Below are 27,646 nucleotides of genomic sequence, written 5' to 3' on the forward strand. Positions count from 1 at the left end.
GGCGGAGGAACCCGTGGAGCATCGGCGGGCAGAATCTCGCGTTTATTGGCCCCTTTGGCAGCCTGGAGGTTGAGGAAAGCATGGCAGCACGAGGCCTGCGTCTAGGTCTGGACCTCCCCTCCGAAGGCACCAGGTTTTCCATCTGTAAAGGGGAGGGAGGTGGTCTAGAATCGCAGGATGTTTGCTAGGCAGTCTTGCTGCGCTGATGTCCTGTGGACCTTTCTGACTGATAATGGAGGCGGGAAGCTGTCTTCAACTGCCCTTGGCAGAAGCTCTTGGCCCAACAGCCTTAGGGAATGAAATAAAATGACTCCAGGGCCCTTTCCCAGAACTGACTGAGAAAACAGAGCCCACTGTCCTGATGCTGAAGGGGAGACTTACCCCCCCCCCCGGCCAAAGAGAAAGGAGGGCTCTACACAGGGCTGCCCCAAGGGCTGCCTGGGGTGGTGAGGGAAATGGTGACCCCAGTGGGGGCCTCCCAGGGGTGAGCTGGGGCCTTGCGGTCAGGGCTCATGGGACCTAGGTGATAGACAGCAGCCTCTTAGTGTACAGCTTCTGCCCATGTCTGGAGAAGCCCAGGCATACGGCTGGTAAGGCAGAAGGTGTTATCCTGCCCTTAGCAGCTGCAGGGAACAGAGCTGGAGCCTGGACCATCCTCCTCATGCAGCTGCTGGGGGCTCTCCTGTCCCAGTTCTTCTGAGCCCTCCCTCCCCATCAGCTCTAAATTCTGGGCCCAGAGAGAGCAGGGATGAGGGAAGGCCCTACAGAGATGTACGGCAGAGGGGTGGGGGGCATGCCCAATCATCTATCCCAGGACCCCCTCCAAGGAAGAGGACCAAGTCCTCATAGGTACAAAAAGACCCTCTCCCTCTCCCGCCTCCACCCACCTGCTCCCTTCATCCCACCCATCTCCCACCCCCAAATAATTAAAACAAGACACATGCATGACAGGGATAGAGTGTTCTCTAGAAAAATTATAATAAGCCTGCCAAAGGGATGCTTTGCACAGTGGTGGGAATCAGGGAGCCTGCCCCACCCCAGCACTGAGAGAACCAGGAGGGGCTGAGGCAGTATATGGACAGAGAACAGGAGGGAAAGGGCAGCACCTGGGGCTCCGGGAAAGTCGAGTCGGCACTTGGGGTGGCCCCAGGCCTAGGCCCAGAGAACGGGGAGAGGGACTGGGGTGGGCTCAGGGTGCCAGTGGCAGGCAGCCAAGCCTTCAGTGTAGGAAGAGGGACCACCTCTGTCCTTCTTTGGGGGTTCTCTTTCCCCTGCCCCAGCCAAGGAGGGGTCCATGAAGGAGCTGGGGTCTGTGGCAATACTCCCAGTGGGAGCTGCTTCCCATGCTGAAGGTCATGGACAGGGGGACCCCTGGTGACAGAGGAGGAAGGGCACATCTGCAGGGGGATGTATATGTGCACACACGTGTGTGGGCTCCTGAGTGATCTCCCACATCTGTGACCTTGGTCTGAGGACCACCTGAGGCTGGCCTTTCCCGTGGTCTCACCAGCATCACAGAGCAGGAACCCATGCTGAGCTCTCTCTTACCCACTATCCATACAGAACCAGGCAGCTTCCAGACCTCGAGTGAAAATCCACCAACCCATCTCCTAACACAGAGCCCTGGGGACAATCAGCAATTTAGATTGTCCACATCACAGGACTCGCCCACACTAGGCTGGACACCCAGCCACAACCAGTGTCTTCCTATCCTGGGCCTGGGAGACTGTGAGCCAGTTGGGAGATGCCTTTCCCCTGCCCAGAGCATGCCTGCCAGGCCTTGGGGCCATAATACTGCAGCCGATGCCCTAGCACCTTGCATCTATTGCCCTGACCCTCTGGGATCCTGGGGGAGGGAAGAGCCAGGCCCCACAACTGAGGAGAGAGTGGAGATGGACAGGGTGGGAAGGGTGGAGTCAAGCTAAGCCCTGCCCCGGGATAAATTGGAAGGGGGCCAGTCACCCCTACCCACCCCAGCCTGGCACTCCAGCTCCCTAGCACAGCCAGTGGGAGGAGGAGGCTGGCTGTGCTCAGGGCAGGCGTGGGGACTAAAGCTAAGGTGTTTGGCTGAAGAGTCTAGCTGGGACCCTCCTCTTCCGGGTGTATGGGGAGGCAGCCCAAACTCTTCCCTTCACAAAAATGTAGGAGATGAATGAGTCTCCAGCCTGAGTGTGACAACAGGACCCTTGGAGGAGGGGTGGGAAGAGACAATGGCCCTGGGGATGGGCTATGCCTACCCCCAACCCCCCCTTCCACTGGGGCTGGTCTTCCTTTAGGGCCACTCAGATCAGGTGGCTTAGGGGCTCCAGGGCCCCTTAGAATTGATGTTCTGGGTCTCTCTCTTGGCCTTCTGGTGCCTCCAGCCATACCCTCTGCTGCAGAGTGTGGACAGGCTTTCAAGGAAGATGACCCACATGGTCTTTGCTGCTGGGGAGGGGCCGGGGAGCTGCAAGGCTGGCAACTGTGAGGACCTTGTGGCCCCACCATGAGTTGTGGCAACTTGCAATTCATTTTGGTCTGGGGAGAGGAACTCTCTGTTATCTGTGGAGAAAGAGACAGAAACAGACCTCAGATAAGGGCCTTTGGAGACGTCATTTTAAGCCAAGAACAGCAATTTTGATCACTTACCCTCTCTGAGCAGAGTGATAGTCGGGGATGGGGCTAATGGCCTAGGGGTCCCCTCCTCATCCTCCAAACTCTAGACCAGACTTCCCCCCACATCCACCCCTGTCCAGCTGTGCAGGGTAAAGGCCATAGATATCAAAAGGGGACAGCAGGGTTTGTTGGACATGTGGGATGCCATGATGGAGGGGCAGGCCAGGGATGAGCCAACAGTACCACCAGTGTGACAGCAGCCTCAAGCTCCCCTTGATGGCATTTTGAATGTGACATTTCTGCCCTCAAGGCTGCTGTTGGCCCTGTTGAGAGCATTTGCTCATGCTCTTGGGTACAGGGTTCAGCGACCAGCAGGTAAAATATCTACCTTGAGGGCTGGGGCATTTGGGGAGACGACTGGCTGCCACACTCTCCATTCCATGGCAGTTACCTTGTCCCCAGGCTCTAGAGCCACACAGACCAGAGATCAAGTCCAGCTCCGCACTGAGCAGCAGCAGGACCCTGAGTGAGATACTCTGACCTCTGAACCGCCACTTGCTCACCTGTAAAATGGGGATGCTATAGCCCCACACATGATAGTTGAATAAATGAGAGGACTCGTGCAAGTGCATCTCCCGTACCCGGGAGATAGGAGGGCTCAAATCATCCTGGCTGTGATTACTATGACTACTGCATCTCATCCATATAAAGATGCATTTTGACATCCCCAAAATCGAGGCGCATTCTACATTGGTGGTGTAAATTGGCAGCTTCTTTTTCCAAAGTGGGGGTAAATAAGTGGGGCTTCTTGTAACTGATGGCGACTTAAATTTATCCCACTCCCACTCCCACTCCCGAAAAGGCAGATCCACCCCCACCCCAGGGCCTTATAACCCCTATCTTCCTGTATCATCGAGGCTCTGGGCACTCACAGCTCTGTGTCCTCCAGGGCCGGGGGGCGCTCCAGCGCCTGCCTCCGCCTCCGCACGGCCCCCATTATCTTCTTGCGGGGCCCCAGGGGGACGCTGATGCTGCGGAGGTCGAGGTCGGAGCACAGCATGAGCGCCTCGAGGTCCAGCTTCTCCTGCCGCAGGAGAGAGGTGAAGTCCTCCATGTGCAGGGAGGCCAGGAAGGTCTCCAGCGGGCTCGTCTCGGGCTCCAGGTCCTCATCCAAGCCCAAGTCCAGCTCGTCCCAGGGCAGCTCCTCCCCGCAGCTGCGGTCCTGCAGGCTGTTGGCACTGCCCAGGCTGTCGTCGTCCAGGCTGGGGGAGCTCTGCAGCCGAGCCCGCAGCGTGCCCGCGCCGTCCAGCGCCGCGTCCTCGCGGCCCAGCCCGTGCAGCCCGCTGCTCAGGTAGTTCCTGCGGAACACCATGGTGCCCAGGCCGGGGCGGGTAAACAGGGAGTCGTGGCCTGAGTCGGTGCTGACCTCCGAGTGCGCAGGCTCGGCCGCCAGCGTGGCACGGGAGACGCTGTCCTCGTCCGAGAGGAACATGTCCCGGAGCGGGGCGCGGCCCCACTCCTTGGGGTTGGCGTAGGTGCCCTGGCGCACGAACATCACGTCGCTGCCCAGCTGCAGGCCCGAGAGCGAGCGCACGCTCTTGCGGCCGTCCTCGGAGACCTTGAAGGTGCCATCGCCGCCTTGCTTGCGCCGCTCCAGCTTCCGCTGGATCCTGGTCTTGCCCTTGGCGGTGCCGTGCAGCGTGGCCTGCGAGTAGGGCAGGTGGCTGCCCAGCGCCAGGTGCTGCAGCCGGCCGCTCAGGGTGCTGGACGTGAGGCTGGAGAAGCTGAGCGTGTCCGAGCGCTCGGCCAGCTCGCGCCGGTAGCGCCGCTCCATGCGCTCGTGGTGCTTGCGCTGCATCTTGGCGCACTCGCGGATGCGCCGCTCCGCCTCGCGGAAGGCCTTGTCCTTCAGCTTGCCCACCAGCTTGGGGTTGAGGCTGCTCTGCTTGGCCGCGATGGAGTCCAGGTAGCGCACGCACTCCATGTGGCCCTTCATGGCGGCCATGTCCAGCGGCGTGTGGTAGTCGTTGTCCAGGCACCAGATGTTGGCGCCGAAGGACACCAGGAAGGAGAGGCAGTGCAGGTGGCCATTGGAGGCTGCCAGGTGCAGGGGTGTGTTGCCCCAGATGTCACACTTGTCCGGGTCACCCCTGCAGGGAGGACACGCGGAGAGGCGTGAGGAGCCGTCGCAAGCTCAGGCAGGCAGTCGGCACTGGCTGCAGGTGTGGGGAGCCCCCAGCCTGGCTGAGCTTCCCCACCGGCACACGAGAGGGACTCGATGGTCCCTCCTCTGACTGCAGGAGACACGCAGCCCTGGGCCACCCGTCCCCACTAGAGCGAGCCCAGGGTTAAAAATGGCCCCAGGTGCGCAAGGGGTGGGGCGACGGAGAAGGCGGGGCCTGGGCGGGGCCTTCCCCTAGAGAACTGAGGGCTGGGAATCTCAGGGGATAAATATTTGATGCCCGGAGAGAAAGGAGTGAATTATTCATGGGGCCCAGCGGGGAGCTGGCCCAGAGAGGTGGTGGGCCAGGGCCGAGTGTGGGTCTCTAGGCAGGCGTGGCGGCGAGTGTGGCTGCCAGTGCAGGAGTGAACGGAAAAGAGGAGGAGAGGGTGGTGTGTCCTGGGCCTGAGCCCTGAGTGAATGAGTGTGTGAAGGTGTGTGCCTGCCTGTCGGCGGGCACGGCCACGTCGGCAGGGAGCAGGGCCAGGCCTAGCAAGGCCGCGTGTGAGAGCAGGTGTCGGGTCTTGGCCTGGGCCAGGAGGGGAGCGTGGGAGCAGCCAGGAATAGAGGGAGGGGGAGGGCAGTCGGAACCTGGGCCCAGCTGCCCTCCCTACCTCGGACTGCCCCATCTTTGGGAGCCCTGTGAGGCAGGCTGGTTTGGGCCTGGCCAGGGGTCCCATGCAGCCCCCTCCAACACCCTCCACATCAGACTGTGCTCGCCTTGGACACGTTCCTGCTGGCTCCTCCAAGCTCGCCCCTCCCTCAGGGGCCTAGCTCAGCCTCTGCCCCACGCTAATGAGGAGGCTGCCCCGCAGGGCTAGAGGAAGAATCACTTCTTTGTCTCAACAGCTCCCCCCACAACCCCTTCCTCACTTCCCTTACTGGTCTCCAAGTCCTGTGGGACAATGTGGGATGCTCGGCATCTGGCCCACAGCCCACAAAACACCTACTGGTGCTCTCTGTAGGAGTTGGGGTGTTTGGTGCACCAAGGGGCCCCCCTTTCCCCCTCCTCCTATGAATCTCTCTGAGCAGGGAGCAGGATGGCAGGATCACTGTGTGCCCTCCTGGCTTAAACAGGGGCCAGTCTCAGCCTCTCGGAACGTGGCTCAGCTTCCTGGGCTTAGGGATGTTCCCATCTACTGCTGGGCCTGAGGAGCAGCCGGGGAAGGAGGGCAAGGAGGGTTCCCCACCCACCACATGCTCAAACCACAGGCCAGTGCATGGCACCAGGGCCAGCTGGGACCCTTCCCCTCCACCATGATTTCCCAGGGTCTGAGATAATCATATTAACCCTCCTGGGGCATCTCTTAAACTCTTTTTCCCTGTCTGGGCCACCCTTATGTCCAGTTCAACCTGACTTCTTTTTATAAAACTGCTGGGGCTGGCAGAGTTGTCCACAGCATCATTCAGCCCTAGGGAGCCCACGTCAGTGGCCCTGGACACCGCATTCCTCAACTGCTACCTCCAAATCCCTTCCCAGGCCCTGACACCTGGATTCAATGCCCACTCCTCCCCACAGATGACTCCAAAGGGAGAGGGAGGGAGTGTGTTGTGGGAGAGGAGCACGGAGGGAGTTATGGGGTGGCTGAACCCAGTGACATTTGGTACAGTGGACAGTGCTCATAAATCCTAGGAATGTGGAGGGAGAGAGCTGTGTGAGACCAGCTAGTGGCGAGGTGTGGGCACTGGCCGGGGGAGCCCTTGGACTGGGGGGTTAGTCAGTGAAGAGCCTCTCCTTTCCCAGCCCCCCTTCTGGCCCCTCTGAGGCTTCTGCTCCTCCTCCCCCCTTCTCACTGTTCCCTTGCTCTTGCTTCCAGATGCCACCCACCCAGGAGGAGATCCCTCCCACCTTCCCCTTACTCTCCAACCCCTCCCACAATAGTGGACCCCCAAGTCCCAGTCCCTTCCCTCCCTGGCCCCACATCCAGGTCACAAGTGTCACACAAGCCTCAGCTTGTTTCCCCCTCCCACGACTGTCAATCTCCAAAGTTCCACCTCAGGGTCCGTCTTAGGGAAAGGGGTGGCTCAGATGAGGCGGGAAGATGCCATGGAGTGGGAAGGATGGTGAGGGTAGGTCTTCAGGGGCTCCCAGATGCCCCAGGACAGGAGATACTCACCCGCGACTCACGATGAGGCGCAGCGACTCCAGGTTGCCGTGATAGGCAGCCCAGAGGGTGGGGGTCATGCCGTCCTCGTCGGGAGCGTTCAGCTCCTTCCTGGTGGCCTCCTTGAGGAGTTCCAGATAGCCATCCCGAGCCGCCCGGTGGTACTGGTCGTTCATGGCGCCTGACTCGGACGGGGCGCGCAAGGGACACGGGGAAATGCCCTCCGCGGGGGAGGGCAGCGGGGTTAGAGCTGAGGCATGGGGTTGGGGGAGGGGGCCGGGCCGGGGCCGGGGTCGGGGCCGCTAGCCACCACCGCCGCAGACAGAAGATGCGGAGCGCCCCGGCCGCCGCTACTCGGACATCTGAGCCGCTCGCCCGGCGGGGAAGAGGCGGGGGGAGGATCTCCTGCGGCCCAGAGGGCCGCCCCGGGCTGCCCCTGGGTCCTAAACACCCTGCTCCCGACCGCACGGGGTGACCCAGCTCCCGAACACACCGGGCCTATCTCTCTCCAAAAGTGCCCACCCCAGCGTCCCGCCCCGTGGGGACAGTTGGGGATAGTAGGCGGTCTCTCCTAACTAGAGCTCCGGCTCTGAGAACCCGACGTCTCCACCAGTTAAAGGAACGGGCCAAGGGCGGCAGAGGGGTGTCTGAGGGCAGTCCTGACCCATGGGACAGTGGGCGTAAGAGGGTTACGAGGACCGACGGTCAGACTGTCAGGGAGCAAGACTCGGCTGTCTTGGCCGCCACCAGCTTGCTCAGAGGTCGCCCGGCGCGCTCCAGCAGGGGGCGCTGGAAGACTGGGCGCCGACTCCGTGCGCCGCCGGAGAACTTCGTCCACAAGCCGGACTTAGCCTCATCCAGCGGAGCAAGGACGCAGAGGTAGGGATAGCGGAAGAGGAAACTTCTACCACTGTTGAGGGTGTCGGGGAAAGAGGCACCAGGGTCCCGATCTTGGTCCAGCGACAGGGGAGCACGAAGGTACCGGGCGCGCCGGGGCTGGAAAGGCGTCGGGGTGCCTGAAGGCCCGTGGGCTTGTGTTGAGCCTCAGTTCTCAGGGCGTCGGCATCGCGGGGCGCCAGGGCGCGGTGGGCGCCGGGGGCGGTGTGCCCTCTGGGTGCCGCAGTGCGGGGCCGCGCCCGAGCCTGGCTACGCCGAGGTGACAGGGCGGCGGGGGAGGGGGCGCCTCTTAATGGGTAAATATAAATCTCACCTTATCTGGCTACCGCACGCTCTTCCCTAAATTCAGCTCGGAAAAAAGATGGATCATGTGAGTGGGACTGAGAGGTTTATGGAGCTGAGTTCCCGCGGCTGTAAATCACCTTGCCCTCCCTGGTATAAAGCGCCTGTCCAGCCCGGCCTGAGAGAGAGGAGACACTTGCCGCCCCCTGCCCCCCAGCTCTGCGCGGGCTCCTGGCCCACCCGGCAGACGGATTTGGTGAGTGGGACCTTGGACAGGGTCCGATGGGGCTGCAATCGCTTCTCCTTTCCTCCCGTCGAGCGCGAGACCTGCACTGTAGGCTTTCCTCTTTCCCTTCCCCAGCGCTTCCTCCACCACCTGCAGCCCCTACCTGACGGGTGAGGAGCTCCTCGGTCCCCAAATCTAGGGATAAGATGGAGGAAGGAGAGCCCTGGGGGGGGCTCACCTGGGCTCCTGTCCGCTGTTCTCCCACAGTGACCCCTCCAATCTCCAGTCACCCCTGCCATGTCCGAGGAGCTGGCCACGGGCCCCAAGGAGAGCCCGCCGGCGCCGCGGGCAGGCCCCCGCGAGGTGTGGAAGAAGGGCGGCCGCCTGCTGTCGGTGCTGCTGGCCGTGAACGTGCTCCTCCTCGCCTGCACGCTTATCAGCGGCAGCGCCTTCAACAAGGTGGCGGTGTACGACACCGACGTGTTCGCGCTGCTCACCACCATGATGCTGCTGGCTGTGCTCTGGATTCTCTTCTACCTCCTTCGCACCGTGCGCTGCCCAGGCGCCGTCCCCTACCGGGACGCGCACGCCGGCCCCATCTGGCTCCGAGGTGCCAGGGGAGGTGGGATCGGAAGTAGGGTGGGCTCGGCGCGGAGCTGGAGGCTGGGACTCTCAGAGGAACTATGGGGTGCTCTTCGACGTAGACCAGTGAGATGTTCCCCTAGGGAAGACTAGATGTGTCTGAGGGTGAGGTGGGCAGCTGTTGAGAGAGAAGAGAAAGAGTCCTGCAAGAGGGATGAGTGGAACTTCTTTGCCCTGTCTAAAGACTGAAAGAGGGGGTCACGGGAGAGACTCTGATGGAGAGCAAAAAGATGATAGATGCAATGAAAAGAGCCTATCCAGGCTAAGCTTATCTATGCAGCCCCAAAGAGATGGGGGCTCAATTGGACATCCATGCATCCACTGACTCAGTCTTACACCTATCCTTCCATCCATCCATCCACCCATCCAACCATCCTTGCACCTACCCCATTCATCCATCCATCCACCCAACTATACAACTACTTAGCCATCCATCCTCAAATCTATCAGCCTTCTCTTCTGTCTCCCTGACCACCACCCCCATCCCATTCCCAGGTGGGCTGGTGCTGTTTGGGATCTGCACTCTCGTCATGGACGTCTTCAAGACCGGCTACTACTCCAGTTTCTTTGAGTGCCAGTCAGCCATCAAGATCCTGCATCCTCTCACCCAGGCTGTGTTTGTCATTGTCCAGGTGGGTGGGAGGAGTGAAAAGGAGCCAACACCTGGCCTGAAGTCAGGAGACCCAAGCTCCACTCCTCTTCTACGCTGAGCAATCAGTTAAGGTGGGGATAGGATTGTAGTGCAGATCATATGAGTTCATAAATCATGAAGCACTTGGTAATGTGAGTGCCTACTTATGGGCCCCGCAATTTCATTTCAACCTAAGCAGTTAACACCTAGGAGGTGTCACTTGTGGCAGCTGCTGGGTCTCCTAGAACCTGCCCTGCCCTTCGTGGGTGCCCATAGAAGGCATCGATCTCAGCTCAGGGTCTGCTGTGGGCATGGCCAGTTTGACCTCAGTCTCATCCCCTATATTCTGTATTTGTTCAGGAAATAGGGCATCCGATACGTGGGATTTTTCAAACAAGTTCAAGTTTTTATTTGTTGCATAAGTAACACTTGAAAAGATCTTCTGATTGACCTGAGGCAGGACTAGTCCTACATGGGACCAGAACAGACCCCAGCCCTGTATCATAATCAGAATGACCAAGTGTGTGGTTCCCTCTGCTGAAACATCACCCCTGCTGCCCAAGTCTCCACAATTTTTAACACATTTATGACTCTGGCATTTATATTGTTTTAATTTTACATTTTATGAGTTTGAAGAATATTTAGGCAAAACAGAAATACGGATACCCCACTACAATCAATATCACAGCAAGGATTTGTGGGCAGCCAGTGAGAGCCATTACTTGCAGGGCAGCCAAGGATGAGGATGGGGCAGGGGATGCTGCCAAAAAGAAGTGAGAAGCTTCCCAGATTCTTTCTACTTTGAACAAGACCTAGCCTGAGGCCTGCTCCCAGGAATAAGTAAATAGGCAGTCAAAACTCCTCCTCCTCTACCCTGCCAAGAAACAGAAAACAAACCGCATGCCAGAGAGCTTACAGGTGACATTTTTGCAGATTTTTAAAGAACAGAGAACTATTTGATACAAATTGATTCAGAGAATAGAAAGAGAGCTCGTGTCTTATTCAGTAAGGATGCAATGAACTTGATCACTTAGTACCGGGGCTCATGAGGTGGACAGGACATAGTGGTCGGCGTGGACCTGGGCGCTCCCAGGTTGATCCTGTCTGCAGAGGAAATGACCCCACCACTCTCTCTCAACACAGACTTACTTTCTCTGGGTCTCCGCCAAAGATTGTATTCACACCCACCTGGATCTGACACGGTGAGTGCCTACTTCATGTCCGTGGTTCAATGTCCATGCACAGGGCCAGGCTCACTTGGCATGAGATGAACGTTTCCCAACCTGGGCCATAGGTCCTCTTTCTGCCCCCAGGTGGAGTTTCAGCCAGGCTCCCTGACTTGGTCAGCCTGATTTCTACGACCCTGTACTCTGTGTGTGTGCAAGCATGTGCACACTTGGCACACTTGGTGGGATGGTGTGTGTAGTGTACAAATGTCCTTTCCCCTAGTGAAGGGAGCAGCAGTGGCCTGAGTCTCTGGGTGTGCCCAGCCCTCTCTTGGCTGGCATCCCAGCCAGGCTAAGTCTACCTTCCAAACTCAGCTACCCTGTTCACACAGGGGCCTGATGGCTCGCTTGCTTGTCAGCACCATCTCCCAGTACAGCATCCCCAACTCTCCACCTTGCCAGAAACCCAAGATGAGCCAAAGACTCTCCCTGGCCTCTTTGCTCTCCTTCCCCAAACAGATGTGGTCTCATGTTCACCCTCACCACCAACCTGGCTATCTGGATGGCAGCCGTGGTGGATGAATCCGTGCACCAGGCCCACTCCCACAGCAGTTCTCATGGCAACACCAGCTACACCCGCCTCACTCAGGACTGTGAGTGCCCACTTCAGATTAACCCTGGCCCTGTGGTGGCCAGACCTTGGGCTGGGTGCTTTGTGGACTTGTAGAGGGAAGCCAGGTGGAGGCCAGGAACCTCCTCTTGCTCCAGGCTACACCTCTGAAGAAGTTTAGATGTGGGTGGCCCAGGAGGAAGAATGGAGCTGCATCTTTTCATCTTGGATGATACAGCCTCGGACCCACTGTCCAAGTCTTCATCCCAGCAAAGAAGGGATTCATGCTCCAGGAAGAAAGCACGAGAGTGATCAGGCTGGAGAGAAGGGAAGGGAGACAGAGTGATTTGAGAATGGAATTATAGGATCAGATGGGAGTGCCTGGCAAGAAGGAGAAGGTAGAAATAATCACGATGACAATAGTGACAATTCACTGAGCCCTATGTGTCAGGTGCTGTGCTAAATGTCTTAAACACTATCTTCCTTAACCCTTGCAACCTCCCTATGAGATGGGTACTATTCACATTCCCTTTTTACAGATGCAGAAATTAAGGCATAGAGAGATTAAGTAGCTTGCCCAAGGTCACAGAACTTGAAATTGGGAGAACTAGTGTTGAGATCCATCTTTGCTTTGAACCAATATGCTATCCTGAAGAATTGTACCCCCAGTCCTGGTCCTCTGGACTTCTTTAGGGCCACACCACCAGCTAAATTCAGACTAGATGACCAAGTCCATCTGGACCTCACCTGAAGACACACACACCCAGTATAGGAGGGTCCAGGAATGGAAAGCCTGCGTCCAGACCTACAAAAGACCCCAGCCCAGCAAGACTGACAAAGAACCACCTAACGTGCTGGGGCTGCAGGGGTACAGAGAGGCACACTGGGAGTATTTTTCCGAGGGAATGGGACAGTGTGAAGCAGGCAATTCTGCAGTTCAGATTTTTTTTTTTCATTGCACACTGGCTATTGTTTACTGATGTGTCCCACAGTCTCTGGCACATACTAGGTGCTCAGTAAATCCTTGTGGTGTGAATGAACGTGCCAGGCCCTGTGCCGGCTGTGGGATATGGTGGTGGCAGATAGCAACCCTGCCCTTCCAAAGGTCACGGTCTAGGGGTGAGGTTCTTCGGGGTGGGTACCTCCGGAGGGTGGGAGGGCAGCTCTGTGCCCCTCTCTCCGCAGGGGAGCGTGCGGGCAGCGCCGCCGGAGGAGACTGCTCCTGCAACACGGCCGTCTGCCAGGTCTTCCAGCAGGGCTACTTCTACCTGTATCCCTTCAACATCGAGTACAGCCTCTTTGCCTCTACGATGCTCTACGTCATGTGGAAGAACGTGGGCAGGCTGCTGGCCTCCTCGACCCACGGCCACAGCCACACCCCATCCCCCATCAGCCTCTTCCGGGAGACCTTTTTTGTTGGTCCCATCCTGGGCCTGATACTCTTCGTGGTAGGGCTGGCCGTCTTCATCATCTACGAGGTCCAAGTAAGCGGGGAGACGGGCCGCACCCAGCAGGCCCTGGTCATCTACTACATCTTCAACATCGTCTGTCTGGGGCTCATGACCTTGGTCAGCCTGAGTGGCTCAGTCATCTACCGTTTTGACCGCCGAGCCATGGACCATCATAAGAACCCCACACGCACCCTGGACGTGGCCCTGCTGATGGGTGCTGCCCTGGGCCAGTATGCCATCTCCTACTACTCTATCGTGGCCGTGGTGGTGGGCACACCCAGGGACCTGCTGGCAGGGCTCAACTTAGCCCATGCTCTGCTCATGATTGCGCAGCACATCTTCCAGAATGTGTTCATCATTGAGAGTCTCCACCGGGGACCCCCCGGGGATGAGACTCATGGCACTCCCCCCAGGGAGCCCTGCCAAGGTCTTACCTTTGCCAACCTGGATGCCCTCCACACCTTGCCTGCCTGCCCGCCCCCCGCCGAGCTGGTTGGCCCCAGCCCAGCAGGACCTCAGGAAGCAGTGAGCATCACCTCAGCCCCCAAGGACCACTGGAGAAGCAGGTGCTTGAAGGACATTTCTCTGTTTCTCCTGCTCTGCAACATCATCGTGAGTAACGCTGGAGATGGGGATGGGCTTGGGGGAAGACAAGGCTGAGGAAAGATGCTCTTTCAGGTTTGTTCGCTTGCCCCCCCCCCCCCGTCTTGCTCCGAGCCCATTTGAGAATCTGTATGGCTCTCTGGGAAAGGAGCAGACTCAGCGAAGGTCTGGTGCAGCCCCCGGGGCAAACAGCATCTCAGGGCACACAGAGAGAATGAAATCCCAGAGTTCTGGCATCTAGACAGCGAATGGAGCTGGAGAGAGCCCCAGAGAATGCTGACATGGGGGCTGGGCAGAGGTGAGAGGGAGCTGTGAAACTGATGTGGAGAGTAGGGGCCCTCACTCCCAGATGGGAGGTGTGACTGCTCCTGGGAACTTGTGACCAGGCTGCTTCTTAGAATAATTAGAGCAGCAACAGGAAGTGGCAGAGCCCAGCGTAAGTGTGAGTGGTCTGTTAGCCGAGTGCAGGCTGGCTGGGAAGGGGAGCATCCCCAACCACCAACCCCGACCCAGTGACTCAGCCAAGCCCCTTCCTTTCTGAGAGAAACTCCTCTGGCTAACAGCAGACTTCACCCAATACAAACGGACCTCCTGTATGGGAACCCTCTTTGTGAAGGTGAACCCCAATAGAGAAATACTCCTCGTGTAGCTACAGCCCAACAGAGAAGAGCCCCAGTGCAGACATAATCCCCAGGAGGGAAATCTCTAACACAGAAACATATACCCATGAGAATGCACCCCACATAGAGCGCACACCGCAGTGAAGTTTCGCTCAGTGTAAAACAGTCCTTTTAGCTGTAACCTCTAATAGGAAAATACTCCTATTACAGAAACAGCCTAATTGTGGGTATATCCCAATATAGAACACATCTAAATGATTCCACCCCAGTGAGGTCTACATGAAATACGTGCCCTTAACTGAGGCGCATTCTTGGTGAAGTTCTCACTGTGAATATCCCTCCTACAGGGAACCTATAAAAAAAAAAAGACTGATCACTAATCTCTGACCTACCAGTAGAAGCAGTAAGGCTCAAAACCTCCTTCCAGCTCCGGTGTGGCCCCCAGCCCTGGCCCCGCCCTCACCTTCTTCCAAGGTGGAGTCTACAGGCTGGGAGTCACCTGGGATGCGGCTTTTGCTCCAAGCATCTGAGCCTGGATCAACTCCAGCATCATCTCCAACTCCTTCATTTTATAGGACAAAAGCAGGCTCAGATCTGGGCTGTGATGTGCCCAAGGATGTGATACACTTGGGGTGGGGAGAGTGGGATTAGCCTAGAAGCCTTTGTTCTTTGCCTCTCACCCCATACCTGAACCATCTGAGCTCGAAGCCAGAGAGGAAGCAGAATTCCAGCTTCCACCTCCTCCCAGACCAGGGGAGGGGGCAGGGAGTGGGGGTGGAGCTGGAGAGAGGTCCCCACTCAGCAACACCCAGCCCTTGCTGTCCACCAAATCAGAGGGCTAGGACCCCCATCCTGTCATTGCCCCCCCCCCCCGCAGCACACCCAGCAAAGCCCGCAGAATGACTGAGTCCCAGCCAGGTCCTGACACTCCTCTCTCCCCACAGCTGTGGATCATGCCTGCCTTCGGGGCCCGCCCTCACTTCAGCAACACGGTGGAGGTGGACTTCTACGGCTACTCCCTCTGGGCAGCCATCGTCAACATCTGCCTGCCTTTCGGCATCTTCTACCGCATGCATGCTGTCTCCAGCCTGCTGGAGGTCTACGTGCTGTCCTGAAGCCCCAGCAGAGACACAGGGAGCAGGGCTCAGCTCATGTACCCACCCAGAGACCCCCAGGAATGAATCATACAACTACCCATTCTCTGCCAGCCCCAGAGTGGAATTTTCACCAAAATTATTTTTCCAAGATGAGTTTTTAAATCACAATCAGGACATGCACATCCACCCCAGAACGCTCCTGGAGTATGGGGTGACTAGAGGAGGAAGACCTCTCTCCCTGCCTTGTTTCTAGGACCAGGCAAGATCTGGAAGTGTCCTAGACTCTGGCTCTACCCCAACCCCAGGCCTGTGGCCTGACCAGTGCTGCTGCCTAGAGCTGGAAACCAATAAACCTGCAGTTCCTTTCTCCCCTGTCCCCAACTTCTTGTCTCAGCAGCCACATCTGAGGTGATCGATCACATGATGGGATCTGGAGCCAGAGCTGGAAGGGGATCTGGAGCCAGACCTGGGAGGGCCCCTGGAGATTTCTGGGTCACAAGCTTTTCTGTGGGTACACCAAGTCTGAGTTACAGACCCGTTATCAACTAGTACCTGAGTGGCTGGGAGATGCTGGGCTGAGTACCCAGCCCACCAACTTCCTCTTCCCTTTATCCTCATGTGACACAGACATTTTTTAATGTGTCCCATGACACATGAAAGGTTAGGAAGGACTGACTTAATCCAACTACCATTTTATAAAGAAGAAAACCAAGGCCCAGAGAAGTACAGTGACTTGCCCACAGTCACACAACAAAAGAGAGCCAGCACATTCTACCAAGAATAATAATTTTCAAATTTTTTTCAAGCTTCAGAGCTTTTTCTCCCTCAAATAAAACATTTCAGAATTGGAATATAGTTTCAGAATCAGGCTATTAGAATATAGTTTATAACAGGGCTGCTCTAGCTTCAGGTCTCACCCCCCCCCCCACCCCAGGCCTCCTCTTACCCTTCACCCCAACTCCCTAGGGTCCCTAAGGCCCCTCTCCAAAGTCCTCCAGCTTCTACTCTACAAAAGTTAGAGAGATGGGGCAACTGTGAAGCTGGGGAGATCCTGGTGGGGCAGGGGATGTGGGTTCTCATGGTCTTCCCAGTTCTTTGACCCTCTCTGGAAGCCCCTCAATAAAATGGTTTGATTAAAAAGGTGGGGGATATAGAGATGGACTTAGCAGAGAGAGAGACTGAGAAAGTCAGACCATGCAGAGAGGGATTGAAAAGGAGGTACCAACAGCCAGAAGAGCAGGCAGAACTGGTGGCCAGTGGAGTCAGCTGAAGGGGGCACAGGCTGGGGTGGGGGCAGGGATGGGGGAGGGAGATGGCACCAGAGTGTGGGAGCAGCAGCAGAGGGACTTCAGAGGAAAATGTTCTAGGACCAGCAGAATGAAGTGGGCAGGTCACAAAAGGCTGCAGGCAGAGCTGAGGAGGGGCAGAGGGGGCGACTTCCCACCCCTACCCGCCTCCTGCTGGGTCAGAACGGGGTCTCTTTGACCCTAAGTTCACGTTTGACTTAGGGAGAGAACCGGGCCTGACGCTAGGTGGCGTACAGGAAAAGACGACCCCAGACCTGTTGCGGGGGTCCATTCCTTGCTGGGCCCCCAGAAGAAAATGTGGCCTGGACCCCACAAGGCCTTTACTGCTGCCTAAGGACATTGCACCCGACCCTACCCCGGTATGGAGCCTCCTTGTGGGTCGCCTGACCCTGCAACCCAGCTTCTGCACCGCCTCTGGCTCCACCCGCCGGTCCAGCCACCTCGCTATTGGCTGCACCGTCCGGGAGCCCCTGGCGGGGTAATTAACGAAGGATTAATGAGAGCCCCAAAGTCAACAGAAAAATCAATGGGCCGCGGAGCCCGAGAGGCGGCTGCGCAGTCCCGCGTGGGGGAGGGCCTCGGGGGCATCGGTCCCAGCCCGGGGACCTCACCGGACGGACGATCCGTGCTGCAGTGATCAGCCGGTGGCGATGCCTGCCCAGGCCTCAGGTAAGGCTCCCCGCGGCGCTGTTAGGGCCTGGAGCGCCCTCGGACAGCTGGAGGAACATTCCAGACCAGCTCACCCTTGACACTCACACCTACTCTGCTCCCAAAGCGAGCTTCAGAGACTTGGGGCTGCAGGGATTGGGGCAGGAGGGTGGGATGACGGAAGGCCAACCCCTAGTGACTCAAACTCCGGCCCCTTTCTGCCCCCCACTCCAATACTAGCTCCGCGCCCCATCTCCTTCCGCCGGTGGGGGGCGCACAGAGGTCAGCAGGGCACGCCCGGCCTTAGCGGGGTCTGAGCGCGCACAGTCGAAACGGGTTGTCCAAGCCAGGAAGAAGCGAAAAGCCCAGACGGCTGGAAAAAGGGGTGTGGGTTTGGGGCTGCCTGGACAAGCGGTCAGAGGCATACGTGTGGCTGCGGGGCTGTCCCAGGCCTCGCAGTCCCTCGAGGGACTCGGAAAGAAATCACGAAACTCCCTGGCCGGTGCTCAGCCGCCTCCTCCGGAGCTGGCCGGGCGCCGCGCCCCGACAGCTCCCCGGCTTTCATCACCTGCCTCTAACCGCCCGACCCACAAACCAGTTTGGTGTCGGGGCCCTCCCTGGGACTGGCGTCGCGCCGAGAGGCGTGCCAGAGGGTGGGGGATTCCTCCTCGCCGGTCCGGGCTCTCTCGCCCTTTTCCCACGACCCCTGCGCCCCCGGAATCCAGCACCCTCCCTGGCGGAGGACCAAATCTGCCACTTTGAGGACTCCCTCTAGCGGCCGATGGAGGGTTGGACCCCGGGGGTCGGGGGTAGGGAACACACTCAAGGCGAAGTCCCTGGAGGATAAGCTCTAGTCCTCCAGCGTCCTCTCTAGGCTTGCAGTCCTGTCAAAAACTACCTCTGAAACTCACCAACAATCCCGACCCTTCCGGCCTCTCCAGGACCTGGACAGAACAGGAAGGAGATGCACAGGTAGCTAACACAGCAGTCTCTGTGCCAGGCCTGGCTCTACATGCATTTACATGTGTCAAATAATTTAATTTTGAAAAATTCCCGTCAGGTAGGTATTATGCATTAATTCCTTCATTTGTTCTTTCAAGAAATCTTTACTGAACATCTACTGTGTACCAGGTACTAGTCCATAGTTGTATATCTTTTTACAGATGAGGAAACTGAGGCTCAGAGAGTCTGAGTAGCTTGTCCGAGATCACACAGGTAGTAAGTGCCAGAATCTGGGCTCTTAATCACTAGGCTCTCCTCCTGCCTTGGGAGGATGGGGTAGATTCTGGGAAGGTGAGATGGGGCAGGCAGGTTTAGGGGAAAAGGAACAGGAAGGTGTCCCCGTGAGCTTCAGGCTTGCTCAACCTGGGCAGGGGAGCCTGGGAAGAAAGATAAAGATCATCTGGAACGTCTCCACTGGGCCAGGATGCAAAGGATTTAATGGGGAGGGGATCTGTCCATGGCTCCGGTGCTGAAAGTTCCCCAGAAAATGCCAGAATCAGACGGCCAGCTTTGGTTTAGTGTCACGCCTGTGCCAGATTTGGGGCGTCTGAGATAAGCAGGATCTGGTCTCTGCCCTGAAGGGGCTCCTGGCCTTGAGAGGAGCCAGTCACGCCCACGGCACCTCACCAGATGTGCACAACTGCCCTCAATAGATGCTTGGGCAGGGGGAGAAGGCTTCCCTGGAGAGGTGCTTAAGGCTGGTGGTAAGGATGGGCAGGAGCCATTGGCGGAGGGTGGCAGGAGAGGCAGATGGAACAGCAGGCTCCAGGAGTGATGGTGGGAGATGTGAGACAACATGAGAAATGGGGGGTCCTCTGGCTGGGTGGGGCTCTGCTGAGTCCTGAAGGACACACTGCAGTCAGCCAGGGGGCAGCGGGGTGGGCATGATGGCAAAGGGCGGGTGTGTGCAAAGACAGGGAGATGAGCAAATGCAGGGACATTCTGGGAACTGCAGCAGGATGGTACAGCCAGTGGGCAAGGGAGTGGGGTCTGAAGACAGTGCTGGAGAGGTCAGTCAAGGCCAGACCAGGAAGCAACCCTGCCTTGAGCAATTTGTGCGCTCTAAGAACGTACTAAACATACACCACCCTGTTTCATTTTGAAAGCCCATGCAGGCCATGCTAGGAGGTGTGGATTTCATACTGAGGGCAGTTGACTGCCTTTGCAGGGCTCACAGCCAGGGAGAGGCACAGGGGGTAGGGAGACCAGTCCAGGAGAGAGAGGGCACAGCCGCGGACCAAGGCAGTGGTTGAGGTCAAGAAAAAGCTCAGAGCGATTCAGGAGCTGGAATTCACAGCTTAGGGCCTGAGAGGGTGAAGGGAGAGGCAAGGTGGACATGTGGTTCCCTGCTGGGAGACGTGGGGATGAAGATGCCACTCGCTGAGGTAGTGAATGAGGAAGCACGCATCCTGCAGCCTGGAGAATGGGAACAGTGAGCACTTAGAGCACCAAGCCCAGAGCATCAGGGATGCCCGGGCAGCAGCAGGACCAAGGGAGAGCATCTGGGATGGTGGGGAAAGGGGGAGCGAGGGAGCCTCCAGGGTCAGCTCAGGAGAAGCTCCCCACCAGGATGGCACCCGGAGCCAGCGGGCATCTCTGCTTTTTAGTACATCTCTGTCCCATAAGGAATGGGAACCCAAAGGGCCCACGGGGGGAACTGTGCTGGACTCCACACAGGGGCCCTGAGCTGCAAGTATGGGGTGACCCAAGAACTGGGTCCAAGCGACGGGTGATGAAGGGGTGGGCCTGAGTGAAAGCTTGGGGAAGGTGAGGAAGTAGCAGGAGGCATTCAGGGGAAAGGAAGGGTCAGGGATGGTGTTCCCCATGTTGAACTGTGCATTTATGGGACATCAGGGAGTCGAGGGAGGGTGCAGATGGAAGACAGTTCTGTCGAAGTCAAGGGAATGGCATTCATGGTGATCCCAGAGTGTCCCATGCTCATGGCAGACACTGTAAATCAATCTCAGGACTTTTCCCTTAATCCTTTAATGTGCTTTAAAATTAACTTTAATTACATAAGAAATGTTTAAAAAAAAATGAGTGCATTAAACCACTCCCAATGCTAGTATCCTCCTCCCTTCCCCAGAAGAAACTCCTACTGTGAACCTGACAGGTATCTTTTAAAAGTAATTTCATATACACCCATATGTACCCGTAATAGAGTATTGTTTCAGAGCACAGCGTTCTTCCCCACCACGCCCACACTCAGCCGCAGAACCCTTCTTAACACAGCACTCTAAGCAACCATTCCCCAACTAATCAAAGTCAGAACAAGAGGGGAAGCCTGCTTGCTCTCCCTGCCTTCAGGAGTGGAATTCCTCCCAGAGATCAGCAGGGCACAAGCGGCCTTTTGGTGGCGAAGTCACAGCCTTGGAAATTGCCAAGCACTGCGCAGATCTCCCTGACTCCCTTGACAGATATTATTATTCCACGTTAGGGTCAAGCACTGAGGCAGGAAGATGAGGGTCAGGGAATGTGGTCCTCAAACCAGTCGAAATAATCCCTGGGTTTTATGTGGAGCACAGAGGGCGTCCATATCCCCTGGTCTGCTTGAGCCTTCTCAGGTCCTCTAAGGTAGATGTACGGTAACTGCTATTATTTCCAGTGGCCCGACCAGAGAGTTTGCTTAGCTTGCCCTAGGTCACACAGCAGTTAGAGGCAGGAGTGGAACTGAGTCCAGGACAGCCCAGCAGCCAACCAGAACCCTTTCTCCCTCCCCAGCCCCTACTGAGGCTGCACCGGCTGCCCCTCCAGAAGCACAGGAGACTGAAGAGACCCTGGCCAAGGAGAACCAAGTGGACATGAGGACAGAGGAGACAAGGGCCCCCACCTCGCCCCACAAGAAGTCCTGGTTGGTGCGACATTTCTCGCTGCTGCTGCGGCGGGACCGGCAGGCCCAGAAGGCCGGGCAGCTCTTCTCAGGGCTCCTGGCCCTCAACGTGGTGTTCCTGGGCGGAGCCTTCATCTGCAGCATGATATTCAACAACGTGGCTGTCACGCTGGGCGATGTGTGGATCCTGCTGGCTGTGCTCAAGGCCCTGTCCCTCCTCTGGCTCCTCTACTACACGGCCGGTACCACCCGCCAGCCACACGCTGTGCTCTACCGGGACCCTCACGCAGGCCCCATCTGGGTGCGGGGTGAGTGTGGGGGCACTGGGTGGATGAGAGGAGTGGGGAGGGAGAGCGCCTTCCAGGGGAGGTGCCGATGGCCGCCTGGCCTGGCCAGGCTCCCTGGTGCTTTTTGGCAGCTGCACCATCTGCCTCAACGTCTTCCGTGTGGGCTACGACGTGAGCCACGTCCACTGCAAGTCGCAGCTGGAGCTCATCTTCCCTGTCATCGAGATCGTCTTCATCAGCGTCCAGGTGACAGGCCTCTCCCATCCCCATGCTCCGTGCAAACACACCCCAACCTATGCCTAGGAACAGCCACATCAGCAAACACCTATCCGGCCCAGGGTATGCACCCACATACCACAGCCCCCCCGACACGTGCCTACCTCCATGCACCCACATCCACTCTGCCTCCATGTCTCTGCATCAGCACACACACCGTCACTAAAACACAAACACCTGTAGATACGTATGCCTGTACATCCTTGCATGCCCCTAAATCTATGCCCCCAGATACACAGAGCTACTCTTTTTCAAAAATGTCTTTAGAATCCCAAGTTTTCTTTTCTTTTTGTTTTTAATTTATTTAATTATTTATTACTATCTTTTTAATGGAAGTACTGGGGATTGAACCCACGACCTCGTGCATGCTAAGCATGTCCTCTATCACTGAGCTCTACCCACACCCCAGAGCTACTCTTAATAGTGAATACCCGACTCCCTCCTGAGTTCCTGATATGCAAACACTGTGCTAGGCGGTCCATTTACATCATCTTGTTTATTTCCCCAATAAGAAGGCATTCCTCTGAGAGGCAGACATTTTAGTCCCATTTTAGAGCCAAAGAGACTGAGGCTCAGAGATGTTTTGCCACTGGCTCAAGACCACACAGCAAGGGAACAGCGGGGCCAGGATTCCAACCCAGGCTTCCTCACTGTCTCTTCCATTGCAAATACACACAAGCAACTGGGACACACACCCCACGGTCCCACCCCCACCCAGTCCCTGGGCTCAAAGCCCTTTCTCTTTCAGACCTGGGTGCTCTGGAAACACTGTAAGGACTGTATTCAGATCCAGACCAACTTCACTAGGTAAGACATGGGTTCCTTCTCTCCTTCCAACAAGTCTTGGGGCCAGTGCCCCAGTAGCTTCCCTGGACAGGGTAGCCCTGGGGGTATGGGTTAATCTGGGAATGGGTCCCAGGTGACCCCTAGGGCTGCCTGTCCTGAAGTTCTAATGGCAGATGGGATCTGGCTTTGGGAGAGAGTGGTCACCCCAAAGGGATTGATGGTGAAGTTCGGGCACCCAGGGAGCCGGCTAGGCTGTGTGAGCAGCGTGTAGCACCTCCTCCAGGTGTGGCCTGATGCTGACCCTGGCCACGAATCTGCTGCTCTGGCTTCTGGCTGTCACCAATGACTCCATGCACAATGAGATCGAGGCTGAGCTCAGCGCCCTCATGGAAAAGCTCTCAGGTACAGAGGAGACCATGACTACCCCATCCCACCTCCACTCCAGATGGGTGCACACACACGCTACCCCGCCTCAAACGGGTGAGGCTCACTGACTCTGTAGGTTGGGGAGAAAAACTCTAGAGCCAGATCATGACTCAGTAGAATTGGACGTTTGCCGAGGGTACCCATCCTGCCCCCACATTGGGCCTGCTCCATCAGGTCCTGGTGCTGCGCAGCTCCACTCCAGGCATCCATCTAGCTATCAGTAAGCTAGCCACTAATCCAGGCTGAGCTGTTCACTGATAAGTCCAGGTAGGCACTCCACACCTGGTATTTGCCTTTTACTTGTAAGAAACTAGAAAATCTTCAAGACTGAAAGGAATGTCTTCCTAATACAGTTGTAGGCACCTGGACATATCAAGAGAGACAGAAGATTTCTGGGCAAAATGAACTCCCCAGATTGTTCCATGTACCCAATGCCCTACCTGTACAGTCAGCTCTTGGAGGTTGTGTCCTGTCAACCTACATGAGAACGTTGCTGTCTGTGGGATTCAGCCACACCTGTGTGTATACAGTAATTCCCCCATCCAGGTGGCATCACCATCCTGACCCGTGTACAGCCAAGCCTTCCCAGCACACTCATGTATCCACACGCCCGCTGCACAAATAAATCGTGGCATGCCTGTCTACTGTGGGCATTCTTTATACTCTAGACACCTTTTTCAGAAGAGCTGTGCAGAGAGGATTTAGGGCAAGTGACATATGGATTTTTTTTATTATTAAAAAATTCAGACATACAGATGAGAACAGGACATACCCATCACGTAGGCATAATAATTATTAACATTTTGCCATATTTATTCCAATATTTTTGCTGAATTACATTATGGAAATCATGGCATTTCATCTCAAAATATTTTAGTACACAGGTTTTTAATGTATTTCCCTATGTTAGCACAATGCTATTATAATTTCTAACAAAATTCCTTAATGTCATCCCCATCCTTTATATCACTCTGTATTCGATTTTTTCCAATCAGCCCATGAAATGTCTTTGACAGATGGTTTGTTCAAACATGCAGTACATTGAGATTCGGCACGTTGCCTCCTCGTGGTGCCATTTGACTTGTTCCCCTCTTCCCTGCTTTTCCTAGAAATGTGAAGTATGGACCAAAGTTGTTGATTAGATTCAGGTTAAGCATTTGAGGCACCAGCATCCCACAGGGGATGCTGTGTGCTTTGCAGGACACCTCATCACAAGATCAGATGTCTGATTACCCTACGGGGGATGCTGTTTATGGTCCAGTTATAGCAGACAGAGCCTCCCATTGTAAAGTTACAGGTTTCCCCTCATGCTCAGCAAGTACTCTGTAGAGGTGACATTTGGCACCAAAGACATCACGTGCCTAAGCTTGGCACGTGAATTCTAGAATCCCTTTGTCAAGGAATGACCATCTTGTGGGGAGGGTATAGCTCAGTGGTATAGAGAGTGCTTAGCATGCACAGGGTCCTGGGTTCAATCCCCAGTACCTCCACTGAAATAAATAAATAAAATTAATCAAAAAACCACATAAATAAACCTAATCACTTCCCCCCACCAAAACAAAAACAAAACAAACAAACAAAAAGAAATGACCATCCTCTGATTTCTGATTTCTATATATGGGCCTCACTTTCCATTATCTGTAAAATGGGTGACCGAATCCCTTCCACCTCTGCCATACTCCAAGAGGTGAACGGGATTGATCTGTGCAGCCAGGTTCCTCAGAGCGAGGCCCACCTGAATGTCTGTCCCCTCCCAGGCAACGACACCAACAGCTGTCTGTGCCTCAATGTCACCATGTGCGAGGTCTTCCGGAAGGGCTACCTGATGCTCTACCCCTTCAGCACCGAGTACTGCCTCATCTGCTGTGCCATGCTCTTCGTCATGTGGAAGAACGTGGGCCGCCGCCTGGCACCCCACGCGGGCGCCCACCCCGGCACCCTGCCCTTCCACCTGCACGGGGCCATCTTTGGGCCACTGCTGGGCCTGCTGGTGCTGGTGGCAGGCGTGTGCGTCTTCGTGCTCTTCCAGATCCAAGCAAGCGGCCCCGCCATCGCCCGCCAGTACTTCACCATCTACTACGCCTTCTACGCAGCCGCGCTCCCCGCCATGAGCCTGGCGTGCCTGGCGGGCACAGCCATCCACGGGCTGGAGGAGCGAGAGCTGGACACGTTCAAGAACCCCACCCGCAGCCTGGACGTGGTGCTGCTGATGGGCGCGGCGCTGGGCCAGATGGGCATCTCCTACTTCTCCATCGTGGCCATTGTGGCCACTCGCCCCCACCAGCTGCTCAACCGCCTCATCCTGGCCTACTCGCTGCTGCTCATCCTGCAGCACATGGCCCAGAACCTCTTCATCATCGAGGGCCTACACCGGCGCCCGCTCTGGGAGGCGACCCCTGAGGGCCGGGCGGGGAAGTGGGAAGCCGAGCCGCCTCACAGGGGGTCCCTGCTGGAGCTGGGCCAGGACCTGCGGCGGGCCTCGCTGGCCTACATCCACTCCTACAGCCACTTCAACTGGAAACGGCGGGCCCTCAAGGAGATCTCCCTCTTCCTCATCCTCTGCAATATCACAGTGAGTAGTGGGGCCAGAGGTCATGGGAGTGGAGCTGGTGAGGCTGCCCCAGAAAGCCTCACTCAGGAAGGCATGGATCAAGGTGCATTCATTGCACATTGACTATTCCAAGGGTAATTGGCTTGTGCCTTTGATTGTCCAGGACACAGGCCTCTTTCCAACTAGCTTGATGCTACTTGAGAGTAGAGAGTGTCCCTTCATCTCTGCAAAAATGAATGAATGTGTGGAGCATGGAGCTAAGTGCTTTTTACAAACATACATATAGGATTTCTACCCTTGGGAAGCTTACTGCCTAGTTGGGGAGACCCAGGGGGACCAGTTAGAGAATTACTAAGTAACTAATCGTCTACTGACTTCAGTCAAAGGAAGAGACCAGAAAGTGCCTGTTTTTTTCAAGAATCTCTAGGGGAAGGTCTTGGCAATGACTTCTCGTGTCTGGCGCTGCTAAGTCCCAGGCCCATCTCTTTATGCAATAGCTCTGCCTTTCACTGAATTGTCACCCTGACCTCGTGCAGCAGGCACTGTTACTGTCCTTATTTAACAGATAAGGAAACTGAAGCTTTGGCTGTTTGATCCGCCCATGGTCCCACAGCCAGCAAGTGGCAGTCCCGGGACAGCGCCCGGTTGTTTGAACCCACGTTGGTAATGACTATGCTGGAAACACCGATGGTGAAACCTCTGGCCTGGGCAGAGCACAAGTAATAAATTGGCCCTAAAGAGCAGTCGCAGCTCAGAGAAGGAAGTGTGGGCCCAAGTGGCCAAGCAAGGCTTCTTGAAGGTTTGATCTGGGCCTTGAGAAACGGGGAGAATTTGGACAGAAGGCAGGGCTGGGCTGGAGCAGGCCAAGAGTCATGACAAGCAGAAGGTGACTGAGATCAGGGCAGGAGGGAGCCCAGCTTGATGGAGCAGGTTGTACCGTGGTGGTGGCAGCCTGGGGTCTCATGATCCAACTGGATCACCAAGGAGGTGGCCGAGGCCTTCTGTGGGATGCGGTGACGGGGGCCGTAGGAGAGGGGCTGGCTCTGAAGGCCTAAGGGTGAGGGGATGCTGGGCGGAGAATGTGCTGGAGGAGCTGCGGGGTCTGTGGTCTGCCTGCCCTAGGCTGAGTGCCTTGTGGGAATAGGAGAGCCCCCTCCCCCACTCAACACCCTCCTCTCCTTCCCAGCTGTGGATGATGCCTGCTTTTGGCATCCACCCGGAGTTTGAGAACGGGCTGGAAAAGAATTTCTATGGCTACCGGACGTGGTTCACCATCGTCAACTTTGGCCTGCCTCTGGGGGTCTTCTACCGCATGCACTCTGTCGGGGGGCTGGTGGAGGTCTACTTGGGGGCCTGAGGGTGCCCAGGAACCCACCCTTGGCAGAACCCCAAAGTGCCAAGGCTGGGGAGAATGTATCCCAGAGTCTCTGAGTAGATGCCCCATTCCAGGGGGACCTAGACCAGCCTGGGTTCCCCAAAGCCTCCTCTTCCCCAGAACCTCACTGAGCAGGGGTCACTATCTGCAGCCCAAGACCAAGGGCAGGGCCTGGACACCGAGCTCCTGATGCCCACGCACAGGACTGAGCACATGCCTGCCTCCTGCTCACCACAGCCAGTGTGGCCCAGGCTGCACCCCAGGAAGCCCCCACAGCTACTCTCTGGGATGGTCAGACCTGGGGAGTTGAGGGAGGGGCGTCCCTACACCTCCAGGCCTCGGGGGGGGTCTGCCTCTCGCATGGTCCAAGCTCAGCCCAGGACATCTGGAAGCTCGCAGCTCAACAGGCAGCCCTGCCCCTCTGTCCCCACACACCCTGCCTCCTAATGAGCTCGTTAATTAGCTGCCAAGCAGGGTTCAACAGCTCTCTCCTGCTGCCATAAACCCTGTTTGTTTGATCGATCACATTCAGGCTTCGTGGCATTTGTTCCCGGGGACAGAGCTGCCATTCCGCATATGGTAGGAAGTGACAGTCCTCCTGGGCAGGGTTGTGGGGCTGGGACAGTCCTGTTTCTGGGCCAGGAGGGGTCTAAACCCTTTGTCTGATCCTTCCCTAGTCTGATCCATGGGAGAAGGTGGGAGGAGAGGGGCCGGGGCGCATGCATCCCCCCGCCCCTCATCAGCACACCTTTTCCCCAGCACGGAGCCCCAGATGACTTGCTGTAGCTGCTCACCACAGGGGCTGCAGCCTCTGACTGCCCAGTCCCCCCACCTGCCGGATTCGCTGAGCCATCGGGTGGAGCGGGCAGGCACTGACAGACCATCCATCTCCCTGAGCCCAGAGCAAACAGTGGGCTGTGCCCAGGGTGTGGCCCGGGGAGGACAGCCCCAGCCCCTGCAGGCCAGGCTTGCGGCCCATGAAGCTCAGTGCTGGCAGTCCCAGGGCTACAGT

The 27,646-nt window shown here is 56.8% G+C and overlaps 3 protein-coding genes across 6 annotated transcripts; 2 read left to right on the top strand and 1 right to left on the bottom strand.

Moving 5' to 3' along the window:
- Positions 1–962: 962 nt before the first annotated feature.
- Positions 963–7,201, bottom strand: USH1G (USH1 protein network component sans). 2 transcript variants are annotated; one of them, XM_074343652.1, is made up of 3 exons: positions 6,934–7,201; positions 3,528–4,745; positions 963–2,541 (listed from the first exon to the last, which is right to left on the bottom strand). In XM_074343652.1, exons 1-3 carry the CDS (start codon positions 7,095–7,097, stop codon positions 2,538–2,540), a joined length of 1,386 nt encoding a protein of 461 aa, XP_074199753.1. In that variant the 5' UTR covers positions 7,098–7,201; the 3' UTR covers positions 963–2,537. The 2 variants fall into 2 exon arrangements, with proteins under 2 accessions (XP_074199753.1, XP_045369559.2); XM_045513603.2 differs by lacking the exon at positions 963–2,541 and having other exon boundaries at positions 3,524–4,745.
- Positions 7,202–7,537: 336 nt separating this feature from the next.
- OTOP2 (otopetrin 2) lies at positions 7,538–15,513 on the top strand. 2 transcript variants are annotated; one of them, XM_045513410.2, is made up of 8 exons: positions 7,538–7,800; positions 8,168–8,356; positions 8,594–8,936; positions 9,464–9,600; positions 10,743–10,801; positions 11,285–11,418; positions 12,561–13,392; positions 14,994–15,513. In XM_045513410.2, exons 3-8 carry the CDS (start codon positions 8,624–8,626, stop codon positions 15,397–15,399), a joined length of 1,881 nt encoding a protein of 626 aa, XP_045369366.1. In that variant the 5' UTR covers positions 7,538–7,800; positions 8,168–8,356; positions 8,594–8,623; the 3' UTR covers positions 15,400–15,513. The 2 variants fall into 2 exon arrangements, with proteins under 2 accessions (XP_045369366.1, XP_010949098.1); XM_010950796.3 differs by having other exon boundaries at positions 12,561–13,438; positions 14,994–15,308.
- A 1,424-nt stretch (positions 15,514–16,937) lies between these two features.
- OTOP3 (otopetrin 3) lies at positions 16,938–27,159 on the top strand. 2 transcript variants are annotated; one of them, XM_074343656.1, is made up of 8 exons: positions 16,938–17,122; positions 20,825–21,241; positions 21,330–21,466; positions 22,245–22,303; positions 22,566–22,684; positions 24,466–25,280; positions 25,825–25,922; positions 26,446–26,583. In XM_074343656.1, exons 1-8 carry the CDS (start codon positions 17,104–17,106, stop codon positions 26,453–26,455), a joined length of 1,674 nt encoding a protein of 557 aa, XP_074199757.1. In that variant the 5' UTR covers positions 16,938–17,103; the 3' UTR covers positions 26,456–26,583. The 2 variants fall into 2 exon arrangements, with proteins under 2 accessions (XP_074199757.1, XP_010949096.2); XM_010950794.3 differs by lacking the exon at positions 25,825–25,922 and having other exon boundaries at positions 16,942–17,122; positions 26,446–27,159.
- Positions 27,160–27,646: the final 487 nt, after the last annotated feature.

Source organism: Camelus bactrianus, chromosome 16 (assembly GCF_048773025.1).
Source record: "Camelus bactrianus isolate YW-2024 breed Bactrian camel chromosome 16, ASM4877302v1, whole genome shotgun sequence".
Taxonomy (NCBI): Eukaryota; Metazoa; Chordata; class Mammalia; order Artiodactyla; family Camelidae; genus Camelus; species Camelus bactrianus.